At 35.0% G+C, this 13,220-nt stretch overlaps 2 protein-coding genes across 2 annotated transcripts; one reads left to right on the forward strand and one right to left on the reverse strand.

Moving 5' to 3' along the window:
* The first annotated feature begins 1,470 nt into the window (after positions 1 to 1,470).
* LOC118063158 (AP2-like ethylene-responsive transcription factor AIL6) lies at positions 1,471 to 6,434 on the forward strand. The gene is made up of 10 exons (XM_035077104.2): positions 1,471 to 1,945; positions 2,081 to 2,269; positions 2,726 to 3,263; positions 3,423 to 3,505; positions 4,643 to 4,651; positions 4,743 to 4,831; positions 4,947 to 5,020; positions 5,107 to 5,157; positions 5,265 to 5,341; positions 5,694 to 6,434. The coding sequence occupies exons 2-10, from the start codon at positions 2,131 to 2,133 to the stop codon at positions 6,152 to 6,154; spliced, it is 1,521 nt and encodes a 506-aa protein (XP_034932995.1). The 5' UTR covers positions 1,471 to 1,945; positions 2,081 to 2,130; the 3' UTR covers positions 6,155 to 6,434.
* A 1,625-nt stretch (positions 6,435 to 8,059) lies between these two features.
* LOC118063157 (receptor-like cytosolic serine/threonine-protein kinase RBK1) lies at positions 8,060 to 12,314 on the reverse strand. Its single transcript, XM_035077103.2, has 8 exons — positions 12,036 to 12,314; positions 11,219 to 11,680; positions 9,635 to 9,892; positions 9,360 to 9,514; positions 9,203 to 9,282; positions 8,952 to 9,087; positions 8,584 to 8,733; positions 8,060 to 8,405 (listed from the first exon to the last, which is right to left on the reverse strand). Exons 1-8 carry the CDS (start codon positions 12,046 to 12,048, stop codon positions 8,247 to 8,249), a joined length of 1,413 nt encoding a protein of 470 aa, XP_034932994.1. The 5' UTR covers positions 12,049 to 12,314; the 3' UTR covers positions 8,060 to 8,246.
* Between the last annotated feature and the right edge of the window lie 906 nt (positions 12,315 to 13,220).

Raw genomic sequence — 13,220 nt, forward strand, 5'->3', positions numbered from 1 at the left:
AAGGTCAAATTGGTAAAATGAAAAGAAGACACAAAGAGAGGGAAATTCTCAAAATTGCTTCCGCCAGTCCGGATCTTTCGCGACACTGTTTCCAGACAAAATTTCTTCACCGCAGGGCCGAAAATTCTCCCCCCTCACTCTCTTTGCCCAAAAGTGGTATTATTAATATTTTTCCAACGTAGGATCTGAGGATTTTTTTTCTTATAATAAAAGTATTTTCAAATGAGTTTCTATATTAACCAGGATTAAATCATTATATTTTATATAATTTTAAAGATACATCTTTTACATTAACTTAATTTAAAATATTTTAATAAATTATCATAAATCCTAACTTCAAAATTATTCATCTAATTTTGAACAACAACAATGTTTTTTATTATTTTATTGGGCAAAGTGGGGTTTTTGAAGAGCATTTGACTAGTTCAATTAGCGATTGGCTGTCCAATTGTGTGTTTAGCATCACAGTGAAATATATTTTTTGAAAATATATTTTTATTTTAAAATATATTAAAATAATTTTTTTATATCAACATGTTAAGATTATTAAAAAATAGTAATTTTTTTATTTTTTTTAAATTTGAATGCATTTTAAAAAAACATCTAAACACAATTAAAAATGCAAAACAGACAACTCATGTTAAATATTTATTTAGTTTTGAGGTTATACTATGGTATAATTTTTTTTTTAATTAATGTGAGTGTTAGAGCCAATTTACATATACATCAACTAATTACATGGACCTTGAAATTAATAATTATATAAGCCTTTATTGACCTTAGAATTTATAAGACTCAAACTGGTGATTTTTAAAAAAATATATTTATATATAATTGTATTTTTAAATGGACGGAAGATGGTGTTAATATATTTCCATATAGAAAAAGTCAATAGTTTTAGTATAAACTCATTTCAGTATTTCACTTTGTAATTTAACCAAGTAAGTATTTATCACATGTAATGTTGATAAATTAAAACATACTTTTTAAAAGATTTATAAATATAGTACATAATATAAATACATAAAAAATCTAAAAATACTAAAAAGAAAATTACGAGTGAATATCCGCTAGCATGGTCAATCACTTAACCACAATACCAAATTATTATCACAAGGGGTATAAATGAAAATACAACGATGATCCTTCCTCCAGCTAAATATTTTGATGGTATCTTATCCATTTCTTTTAATATTTAAATTAAAATTATATTTGATAAATATTTTAGGACATAAAGTATAAATATAGAAATAACATGAATATATTTAATTAGAGGGATGAAGATAGTTTTAAAGTTAATTTTTATATTTTTAAAAACAAAAAAAACATAAAAAAAATATATTTTTCTCTTATATCTCTATTTTATGTCTGAAACACCAAGAAACGTTATAGAAGAGAACAATAACAAAAAGTTTTAATGTTTCTAAATTCAGGCTCATATTTTTCTCAAAAAGTACTAAATCTTAGTAGCTGAAATCTCCGGACCACTATTAAATGTTAGTTTATTACACACATAAGTTAAAAATATAAAAAGAAAAGCAGTAGCTCTGTCTGCCTGTCTCTAGCTAACACCTCTCTGGTTTTACGCCGGTTGGCAGCTTAAAGCCTTAAACCGCTCAACACTTCCTTTATTTATGTCCACCTGCGACTACTGTCGACACCTCCTTCTCTTCCCTTCTCTTTCTGTGTTTTCTCCATACAGAGACACCACCAAATCACAGATACTGGGTTGTTGCATGCATTGTATTTCTAGCCCCTGCTAGCTGGAGCTCATCAAACTTTAGTTCAAACGATCTCTTGATGAAAACCGAAAAATAAAGATCGATAAAACGATAGAGTTTAAAGCACTTTCTTTTTAGTAGGTATTTTGCTTAGCTAGTAGCTTCGTGACTATCGTCCTTTAGACATGGGATGTGGGTGTTTTTGAGCAAGTAACAGTTAAGAGGTAAATTTTCGGTTTTGGTTTTTCTTAGGGTAAAGTTGTTTTCTTTTTGTTTGTTTCCTGAGAAAAAAATTGTTTTTTATGTGGAGTTTGTTTGAGTTTTAAAGCGATTACTATTTGTTTTGCTTTTCAAACCAGAAAGAAAAGAGAGAGAGAGAGAGAGAGAGAGAGAGAGAAGGAAATTAATAATGGCCCCAGCTACTAACTGGCTTTCTTTTTCACTCTCTCCAATGGAAATGTTGAGGTCATCTGAATCTCAGTTCATGTCTTATGAGAGCTCCTCTTCTGCCTCTCCTCACTACTTGTTCGATAACTTCTATGCTGATGGTACGTATAACCCTTTTCCTTTTTCTTCCTTGTACATATTTGTTTATCTTTAAGGTTCATCCATATATAGATATCATAACAAGGAAATGTTCAACTTGTGTTTGGTTGCTGGGAAAGTGCAGGGTGATAAGAGAGATTTACTCCATAACTGATTATCTCTTCTGTCTTCGTATATGCTGTGTAGTAGTCTGCTAGTTACGTTAAAGCTCACTTCTGCACTCAACAAGAATGTGTGTGAATTGATACTGTTCCATCTTTAATTATGTAGCTTTTTTCTGCTTGGTTAAAAGCATACGAATAGAAATATGGGGAGGAAGAAGTTTTCATTTTTGTTTATTTACGAGCTAGCTACTAGTTTAGTTGTAGTTGCACCTGTAAATTTTTTTAGCAAGTCCCAAGAGGCCGTCCTTGTGTATGGTTAGAGCTTGATGAAGATTACTATTGTTTACTGCGTAGGCTGGGCAAACCCCAAAGAATCACAAGTCACGACCACAACAATGGCGGAGAGCTCTAATATTCTGACAAGCTTTATAGGCCCAGAAACTCAACACCAACAAGTCCCAAAACTGGAGGATTTTCTTGGAGATTCTTCATCATCTGTTAATGTTCGATATTCGGATAATAGCCAGACAGAGACCCAAGACTCGTCCTTGACCCACATCTATGATCATCAGGGCTCTGCAGCGGCTTACTTCAACGAGCAACAAGATCTTAAAGCTATTGCTGGGTTCCAAGCCTTTTCGACTAACTCAGGCTCAGAGGTTGATGACTCGGCTTCAATAGCTCCCACACAGCTCGGTGGTATTGAGTCGACTGGGAACGAGTTGGGGTTCTCTAATAATGCGGCCTTGTCACTTAGGGTGAATAATGATACTAGCAATAATCAGGGTGGTTCTACAGAGAAGCTTGCTATTGTTTCTGCTGACAACGATTGCTCTAAAAAGATTGCTGACACCTTTGGTCAGCGAACTTCTATTTACAGAGGAGTTACCAGGTAATTAACAATGAAATTTCTGCATTAATTAATCTCTTTTCGTTCATTAATTATTATTTCTTTCTTTCTTTGAAGCATCAAGAGGCTTTTCTTTGAATCGTTAATTATTACGAAACTAGTTTTGTGAGAAATATTTTTCTGGTTTTCCTGCTGCTGCAGACATCGATGGACAGGCAGATATGAAGCGCATCTATGGGATAACAGCTGTAGGAGAGAGGGTCAGGCTAGAAAAGGGCGTCAAGGTCATCTTCCTCCCTACCTCTATATATATATGTGTGTGTGTGTGTGTGTGTATCGGTACCTGTAAAGGGCCTGGGTTTTATACCATGAATCTGGAGTAGCAGTGAAGTGAAAAGAAACTTGGATTGCATCCATTCGGATTTCAAGGGGAGCCACACCCGTTTTCCTTAGTTTACTGGGTGTGGACCACAATCTGATAGATAGACTGAGGGATATATATATATATATATATATATATATATATATATATATATATATAAAATGGAAGGAAAATGTTCAAACTGTTACTTTTGTTTCTTTTTATCAATTATGTGATTGATTTGATCAGATGTGCCGCCATTTTGTTAATTTTTGGACTTTCTCTTTCTTCTCTCATCTGGGTCCCTAGCCGCTGCAAGGTTAGGTTTCTTTGACACGACCCACGTCCACATACTCACCATGCCTCAGGCGTTACACACATCAATGGATATGCCTTGCAGCTGCCTTTTTTCTTACTTTTGCTTTCTTTTCTGTTCTTTTTCTCAGCTACCTGCAGCAAGTTGCAGCTTAGTGTCTAGGTTTGACTAGACCACCACCATTTCTCAACTTCAAATATATCTTTTCTTTTCAATGGAAATTTTGGCCACTTCCACTTTTTAGTAAAGCTGGTGTCTGGCATCACGGCCTATCCATTCATTCACAATCACAGTGGCAGTGCCTTGGGAGAAATGTTGGATCATGAATTTTTATTTTCGATTTCAAGTAATTAGAAACTGTAGTTCGAAGTTACCCTTTTGTGGTTTGATTCTTGGAGCGTGTTCAAATTCAGACTTGGACTTATTCTACATGAAGAAAGTATAGCATACACTTGATGAACAGCTAACTCCTAGTAGCTAGCTAGACCATTAATTAATAAATTCTTAATGTAGAACAGTAACGATCCCTTTCTGCAGAGACAGTCACATGCAGCGACATGCTTCTTGCTTTATTTAATTGTTTCTTGCGTGGAGGAAGAAGCTCTCGCTGAAACTTTTGACTATGTTTGGTTTCCCACGTTAAAATTCTTCCCTTCAACTTTTTTTACTCTCCTCTTGCATGAACTGTGGAATCCTGCTATGCGGCTGCCACTATACTCGAACCTTTCGATATGTTCTCTACAGTATACTTAGGTAAGCTAATTAACCTTTCTAGCACTCATTTATAAGGTTTCAGAAATAACAGACATGGTGATTGCTGCACGTTGTTCTTTTAATTTATCAGGTGGGTATGACAAGGAAGAAAAGGCAGCTAGAGCTTATGACTTGGCAGCTCTAAAATACTGGGGTCCAACTGCAACCACCAATTGCCCTGTAATGCTTATGCTTTCTGTTTATTGATCCATTCTCCTCTGCAGGAGAATATATGTAGACTGTAGGGTAAACTTGTTTAGTTATTGAAGCAAGATGGCGTATCTGTCGCTGGCAGGTTTCGAATTATACTACAGAGCTAGAGGATATGAAGTATGTGTCCAAGCAAGAATTCATTGCCTCATTGAGGAGGTATGCCAAAATCCAACTCTGGTTTCTTCCTTGTTCTTTTTGATGTACCTGCAGATTGTCAAGAAAAATTATCCTTGTTTTTGCAGGAAGAGTAGTGGTTTTTCACGGGGAGCCTCTATTTACAGGGGTGTCACAAGGTTTCAGTACTCTCTAATAGCAAAGTCTTTTTCTTGATCTCATAATGCTAGCTTGCATAATATACAAGCCAGCTGCAGCATCTTCTTATATCATATATGTTTTGCAGGCATCATCAACAGGGTCGTTGGCAAGCGAGGATAGGGCGTGTAGCTGGAAACAAGGATCTCTACCTTGGAACATTTGGTAAGGGTTAATTCTTCTCCCAAGTAAATTGATGGTCATCATACTCTTGTTTCAAAATATTCTGAATTTGTTGTAATTGATCATAAACATGACAAGATTCTTGCTCCCTACTGCTCGCATAAACAATTGATTGCATACACAAATGTTGTATTATATTTAATGTAATCTACCTTTATCTTTGCATTTCCACAAGGGCAGAAACATGAACATATCTGATTTCTAAACCTTGTATGATTTTTCATTCGACTTGTCAGCTCTATGCATTCAAAATGCTTTGTTAGCTATGAGATTGTATGTTGAGAAAGTTTTTCCTGAATTAATATGAGTCACCTGATCTTTCAAATGGCAACAGCCACAGAAGAGGAAGCAGCTGAGGCGTATGATATAGCTGCCATTAAGTTTAGGGGTCTGAATGCAGTGACCAATTTTGAGATGAACCGATATAATGTTGAAGCCATCATGAAGAGTGCTCTTCCAGTTGGTGGAGCAGCAAAGCGCTTAAAGACCTCACTAGATGTGGAGCATAAACCAAATGTAAGCGACAACCACCAGCCCCAGCCACGGTGCAACAGCTATAGCACCGACAACAACATCAGTTTTGCTGCTATCCAGCCAGCTTCTACTGCAGTCCCATGTGGTATTACATTTGATGCTTCCACGGCGCTTTATCATCACAACCTCGTCCACCACCTCCAAACCACCAACAACTTCGCAGCAACTGACTCCTCTGGTTCCACCTCATCCATGGCTACTGCAATGGCTGCTTTGCCGCAAACAGCCGAGTATTTTACATGGCCTCACCAAACTTATTGACCAAATTGCAGTTTTGACATCAGAAATTCAGCTAACATGCAGTAGCAACAAACTTTCACTTCTTGGTGGAGCAAGCTAGCTGAAAACTTTAGCTGACCCACCTTACCCTAATGTTTACCTTAACTTTTGGTCCTGGACTGGTAAAGGTATAGGAGGTTTTTTTGGTTTAATATAGTAGTAGTTATGGCAGGATGCTGGATTTTGTATGCGACTCTTTTAAGTGGGTGTTAGATAAGACCTGTTTCATTAATGATGAAGGAGATCCATCTGGTTGTGGGAAGGTTTTGAATATTCTCCAACTTTACGAGCTCGTGCCGCCGCCGCCGCCGCTCATTTATATTGTTTTGTTGTCGTTCTGGATGCCCATATCATCACTTCAGGAGGTTGTCTCTTTTAACTCTTGGATTTTTTTTGCAGCCCTTGTAGTAAATAGCTTTGTTTGTGGCCTCAGCTTGGTCATTAACTTATGGGTGGAAAACTACTGTTAGTCTAAAGTCAAATCTTCAACCTTAACCATTGAATCCTTCGAACCCTGTTATATCACTGTCAATGGGACGTACCGTCATTAGCTATCACTGTCAATGGGACGCTAAGCTTGCAATTTATTTGTTTTTTATTTCGCAAGAAACTTCTCTTAGAAATGTTTAATATGGTGCGGAAGAAAATATATTAATAAAATATTTTTGATCTTAGTATATTAATAAAGTTTTAAAATAAATAAAAAACATTTTTAAATAAAAAATTATTTAATTTTTTAAATGTATTGTTTCAACCGTGTACCAGGGGTGTTGATGTGGTACTGAAATAAAGATATATTTTTTTAATAAAAAATAAATATTTATTTCAAATTAAAATTAGATTTTAAAATTTTTAATTAGTTTGAAATAATAAAATTAAATTGATTAATCGGAATCTATTATTAACTTAACTTTATATAAAATCAATTAAAATAAAATATCAATGTGATTTAATATGAAAGTAAAGTTAGGTGAAAAATAAATTAAAAAAAAAATACAATGAGTAACTACTGTAAAACATAACAAATTGTATTTTTTTTTTCGTGTTGTATTACCGCAAGTTTTAATTATTTTAAATATCATTTTGTTATTTATCAGAGTCAATTTTACAAATCAAAATATATTTGTTAAGAAAAAAATCAAAATGATCGAATAAAAAAGAGTTGGAAGGAAAAATAAAGATTTGAGATAATGAAAAAAAGATAAAAGAAAAGCCTTGAGTTGAAAATATTTTTCATATATATCCTTATTGTATATTGTGGGAAATGATTTTAGGAAATTAATTGAAAAACTATCTATAATTTTTTGAAGATGGCTCCACAAATTCCTTCGTAAGCCTGTCGAGTAACTTCTCATTCGCTAGATTCACAGGAGAGTACAGAATTTACGACATTGCCGGCCAATTTTCCTTCGTAAATGGTTTTCGTTTCTATATACATATATTGTATTATGGGCTTGTTTCTCCTTTGAAGGAGCCAAATATGTGGTGGGCCTATGGGCTAGTTTCTCTTTTGAGGGAGCCATATATGTGGTGGGCCTACTCTCCATTTGATTCTATGCTTGGATTCCATTAGGGCCTTCCTTAACATTCACTAAGCCTTATTAATATAATTTTATCGTTATTTTATCTATATATTTGTGGCAAGCAATGAATAACAAGGAATTGAAAAGAATGTTTTTGTTAAAATTATGTTTTTTAAAATTTAATTTTTTAAAACTATTTTTTTTATGTTTTCATATCATTTTGATATGTTAATGTTAAAAGTAATTTTAAAAAAATAATAATAAAATATTATTTTGATGAGTAAAAAATACTTTAAAGTTGAACTATATATATAGCATATAAACAGGTACGGGAAGTGGTTATCATTTATAGGACTCCATAAACTTGTGGCAAACACGAAGCATCTATTTGGGATTTAATTAGAAACCTGTACAGAGAGACAGTACGAAGTGAAAATATTGATTTTTTCACTCACACATAGAAGGGCATTTTAGACATTTGCCTTCGCAGAGAACAGCCGAAGATCGGCGGCAGCACAAGAAACAATGGCTAAAAAGTTACTAAATCAGCATCACTCCATCACAAGTTGCATATGGCGATTGAGATCTTTGAGGTAAGTAGTACAAGTATAATCTTGCAAGTCACAGCCATCCAGAAGAACTGCCCTCCCTGCATTCGTCTTCTGCTTGAACTCCACAGGTGCTTCCTCGCCCCTCAAGAGCTGCACCACCTAAACTTTCCGATATTTGTTTCAGAAACATGTATAAAACTCGGAGGGGTCTAATGCAGGAACTTCTCTTCTCACATGGATGTAAGTAAAGCAAGTGTAGAATAATATTTCTAGCTAATTCCTGAATTTTGTATGATTATATATGTATAAAAGACTGGATATAAAGCAGATTTCATACTCGGATCATGTGTGGACGCGTACTGGGTAAGTGGTGAATGCACATCAAAGCCGTAAACATGGCATGCTTCATTTCAATAGGATCATAATCATCTCCCAGCCTGGGATCAGCTAGTTCTTTAGCATTATTTGCCTCCAACAAGGGTTTTGCCTGTGCATAAAATACACATTTATACATGTTGTCAAAGCTTTCTTGAAAATACAAGTGGTTTTAACAGCACTGTGATAGAAATTGTAATAAAAACCTGCCAGTGCAAGGATAATTTGACATGGGGATATATATATATATATATATATATATATATATATATATATATATATATATATATATATGTTGAAAAAAAGGGACTCTGTATGAGTGGATCTTACCCACATCACAAGGCTCTGTCTGCTTGAATCAACAGCACGGCGACCTGTTATGATCTCAAGTAACAGAACCCCATAAGCAAATACATCGGTCTTCTCATCAACAATCCCATGCATAAAGTATTCAGGAGCCAAGTATCTGAAATTTAGTTTTCTAGTTTAAAAAGACAGTATATGTATGTATATTCAACTTAATTTGTGAAATGGATCAGAATTCTGGCAATGAATTACTGGAGTGGTTGCAAACGCCTCACCCGAATGTGCCTTCGATAGGGAAGACAATATGGTGAATCCAGTTTTCTGGAAGCCACTTTGCCAATCCAAAATCAGAAATCTGAGGAACAAACCAAATCATTCCCTGCAAGAAAAGATGGAGATGGAATTACAATACATGCTAAATTGAAAATGCACCTGAGCTTCAAAATTTGCGTTGAGCAATATGTTCGAGGCCTTTATGTCTCTATGGATAATGCGCCTTGGGCAATCATGGTGGAGATACTGAAGTCCTTCTGCTATTCCTAAAGCCACCTTAAACCTTTTCTTCCATTCTAGACAATCTGATCCACCTGAAATGCTGAATCACTCCTTGTAAGAATGCGATAATTAAAATTAGATGCTAGTAAATCCTGCAACTTGATGGTCACAAATGCACAGCATTTTGTTAAGAACAGAGTTAGAGACGGCACCGTGGAGCACGGACGCGAGGCTGCCGTGTGGTAAAAATTCAAGGACAAGATGCAGACCACTATCAATGCTGAAACCAAGCAATCTAGCTGCATTTGGGTGATTTATATGTGCAATAATCCCGAGCTCTGATAAGAAATCACCAACTCTGTCCTCTTCCTGCTTCTCAGTTTTCATGAGCTTCTTTACAGCGACAACCTGGCCGTCAGATAAGCATCCCTTGTACACTTTTGCATGGCCTCCTTCCCCGATCAAATTCTCTGTGAATATTTGATGGATAATTAGAATCGTAAGAATTATTCAATGATGTTGATTTCGATATCAATAAATCCCCTGCATACAGACTCCGATCCTATATGCATCAAGATTTTTACTAACATTTTTAAGTTGCAGGTAAACTAGAAATGATTCACAATCCTTGCCAGGATCTGAGGAATTTTAAACCTGAAATTTAGATTTATGATCCATCAACTAGTCATTAACGCAACGTCAATGTTCATCAACGTGGATTTGGACACGTGAAAATCAGCTTAATGTGTCGATCACTACTGGATTTATTTTTTTAAGTTCCTAAACTGGAATAGTCTGCAACTAATAAGAAAAGCTGCAGAAAACATCTGCAAGTTATATTCATATGTCCGTGTCCATCCAAAACTCCCTCCCTCCCTGCCTGCCTAAAACGCTGACTCTTATTGCCATAGTCATCGAGGATATTGTAAAGTAAGTACATGGCTGCCTTGATTTTAATGCTAGGTGAGAGGTCAAGAAGTTCGGTCCCACCATCAGTTTCCTCAGTCACAGGCGGCATTTGGAATCTATCTCGTTCAAAAATTCAAACGTGTAAATCATCCTTTTGTTTTCTTTTCTTGAAAATGTATCAGCAAGTACTTATATTTTCCATCATTTTCAATTATACCATTCAATAAAGAAAATCAATGGATTGTAAGTTTGTAACCTTTAGTTTGTTTTTATTCTAAATTGTAAAATATCCCCTAAATTTGAGCGAAAAAACAAATACCCCTCCAAACTACAAAAATGTCTGATTCCCCCACAAACACTATGACTTCTTGAATATATCCCTTCCGTTAGATTTCCGATGAGAAATCGACGGAGAAATCTGAAAAAAAAAAATTCCCAATTCCTATCCTTTCCTCAACCAACTAAGGAAAACATGTTTACTAACAGAGAAAAGAGAGGAATTGAGGGCGATTTTTAAGGGCATTTCTATCAATTTCTCAATGAAATCCTAATAGAGGGGACAAGTTCAAGAAATCACATTATTTAGGGGGCAAAATCCCACTCCTGTCAAATATGATCTTAAGTCTGACTCTTATAAACCTTGGCCCATGAGATAAATTCCGAAATTTATGTCTCTAAAATAAGAAAGCAACCTCCAAAAACAAGAAAAAGTCCTTTAAAGCGGCTACTATTATGTTTCAACTAGTGGAAATTGGAAGCACAATAAGCCTGGTATCAAAGTGGTGGCACTGTAGCGACACCGAAAGCAAACAAAGAAAAGAAAATTATGTAGGCAGGCAGATATGTATGCGTATGAGAAAAATTGAAAATACCAAAAAAGGGCTCACCAGAGCTGAAATTATCAGTAGCAGCCTCAAGCTCCAGATAATCGAAATTCCTCCATGAAGGTTTAGGCGCCATAATGCCCTCACAATCAATAAAGACATCAGCAGAATGTTGGATTCTTGCCAATTTCCTTCTCAAATTCTTCCTGGCAATAGTTTCGTACGTTGAAATCAATGGAATCACTGAAAACCTCCTCACTGATTTCTTCTTAAATGAATCAAGTATTTGTTTCCATTGAATACCATTGCTCTCTCGTACGATCCCCGTTCTTTCAGGGACTAATTTCTCCGTTGAACCTGAGCTGCAACTGCTGCTGCTGCTGCTGCGGCTGTGATCAGAGTCCGTACCTGAAATAGGAATCTCCAATACACATCTTGGTGAAGGGTCTTCAAGGATGGGGTGCTCCGTCTTCTCGGTTATGTCATCATTTGTTTCCATTTCTGGGCTTTCTTCGGTTTCACTCCCTGGGTCATTATATGCAACAACATGAAACGACAACTTTTCAGAAGAGGAACCCTGTCTTTGTAACTAATGAGAAACAGAAGGAAATGGAAAAGCCAACATACAAGAACATTAAATTTAAAAAAGAAAACAAAAACCTTTGACCCCTTTGTTTGGTTCCTGTGAAAACAGACGGGGAAGAAGAAAAGAAAGGCAGGGAGGGAGAGATGGAGAATAAAAGCTTGCTTTTTGGTAAGGAAAGGCAAAAGCCCGAACCGAATAAAGCTATCATTATTCGTTTCTCGCCTCCATTGTCTCCAACACCAAAGAAACAGAATTACAAAAGGAGAAATTCCCAGGAAAATGAGAAGAGCTCACCTTCCAAAGCCATTAAGCGCTATGATCTCTGGATTTCTAGCCTCAACTGAAAAGAACCAAAAGAAAAGGGTCCTTCAATCAATTCCAAGCTGTAAATTACCCAGAAATGAGAAACTACAGAATCCAAGAAACTTGACTACATGTTTCGGTTATTGAAAGAAAGACCAGGCAAGATACAGAGAGACAAATGGCTTTGAAAGAATAATGGTATATCTTTGAGAGTTGGTTATTCCTGGGGAGGAGGAGAAGGTAGACAGCCCCGAGCTTCAAGGTGATTGGAATACATGTAATCCTATATTTATACCACTTACTGTTGGGTTAATCTCTTTCTATTTCAATTTTCATTTTGGGATCAAACTTCATTTCTATCCCTATAGATTAAAAACTGCCCCACTTCGGTCCTATTTGACCCTTCTAGTTTAAAATGAGACTCAATAAGGGGCTTAGTCATCGGTTCAACCAATGGTTCTATATCTATTTTGTTGGGAACTTGTGATTTAATGTATAATAGCTAACCATGATAATTATTAACTCCTCTAGTAGAGAGACTTTTTGATTAAGATTTTGTTCGGTATTGTAGTAATAATTATTTTCAAAAGTATTTTTTAAAAAAAATATATTAAAATAATATTGTTTTATTTAAATTTTTTTTTTGATATTAGTACAACAAAATAATCTAAAAAATAAAAATAAAAAAAATTTTAAAAAAAAATTTTCAAATACAAAAACAAACGAGCTCTAGAAATGTTTACACTTTTTTTTATTTTACTTTTTGAGTTTAAATCTTCGAGCTAGCATTAACTATATAGTCTATTAGACCGAACGAATCGATCAAAGATTAAATTATTTCAAGTGATTTTTTAAAGATGATTTTCTTGGATGGTTTTTTTTAAAAAGAAAATATATATTGATATTATTATAATCATTAAATAACCTACCTTATTATTTAACCCTTTTTTAGATTTTAACGATTTTTATAAGATATTATGACATTTATGAGTACTATAGAGGAAAGAAATTTATACGGGCAAGATTTATAAGAGAAGAAAGAAATCTATGTGCATAAAGTTGGAAAAAGCTTGACAATGGGGATGGAAATGGAACATTGATCAGTATACAAGGAGCAAAATATAGTTAACCTTTTAATTTTATTAATACTGTGTTGATGAAATCTCGGCCTTCTGG

The sequence above is a fragment of the Populus alba genome, chromosome 7, assembly GCF_005239225.2.
Source record: "Populus alba chromosome 7, ASM523922v2, whole genome shotgun sequence".
Classification (NCBI taxonomy): Eukaryota; Viridiplantae; Streptophyta; class Magnoliopsida; order Malpighiales; family Salicaceae; genus Populus; species Populus alba.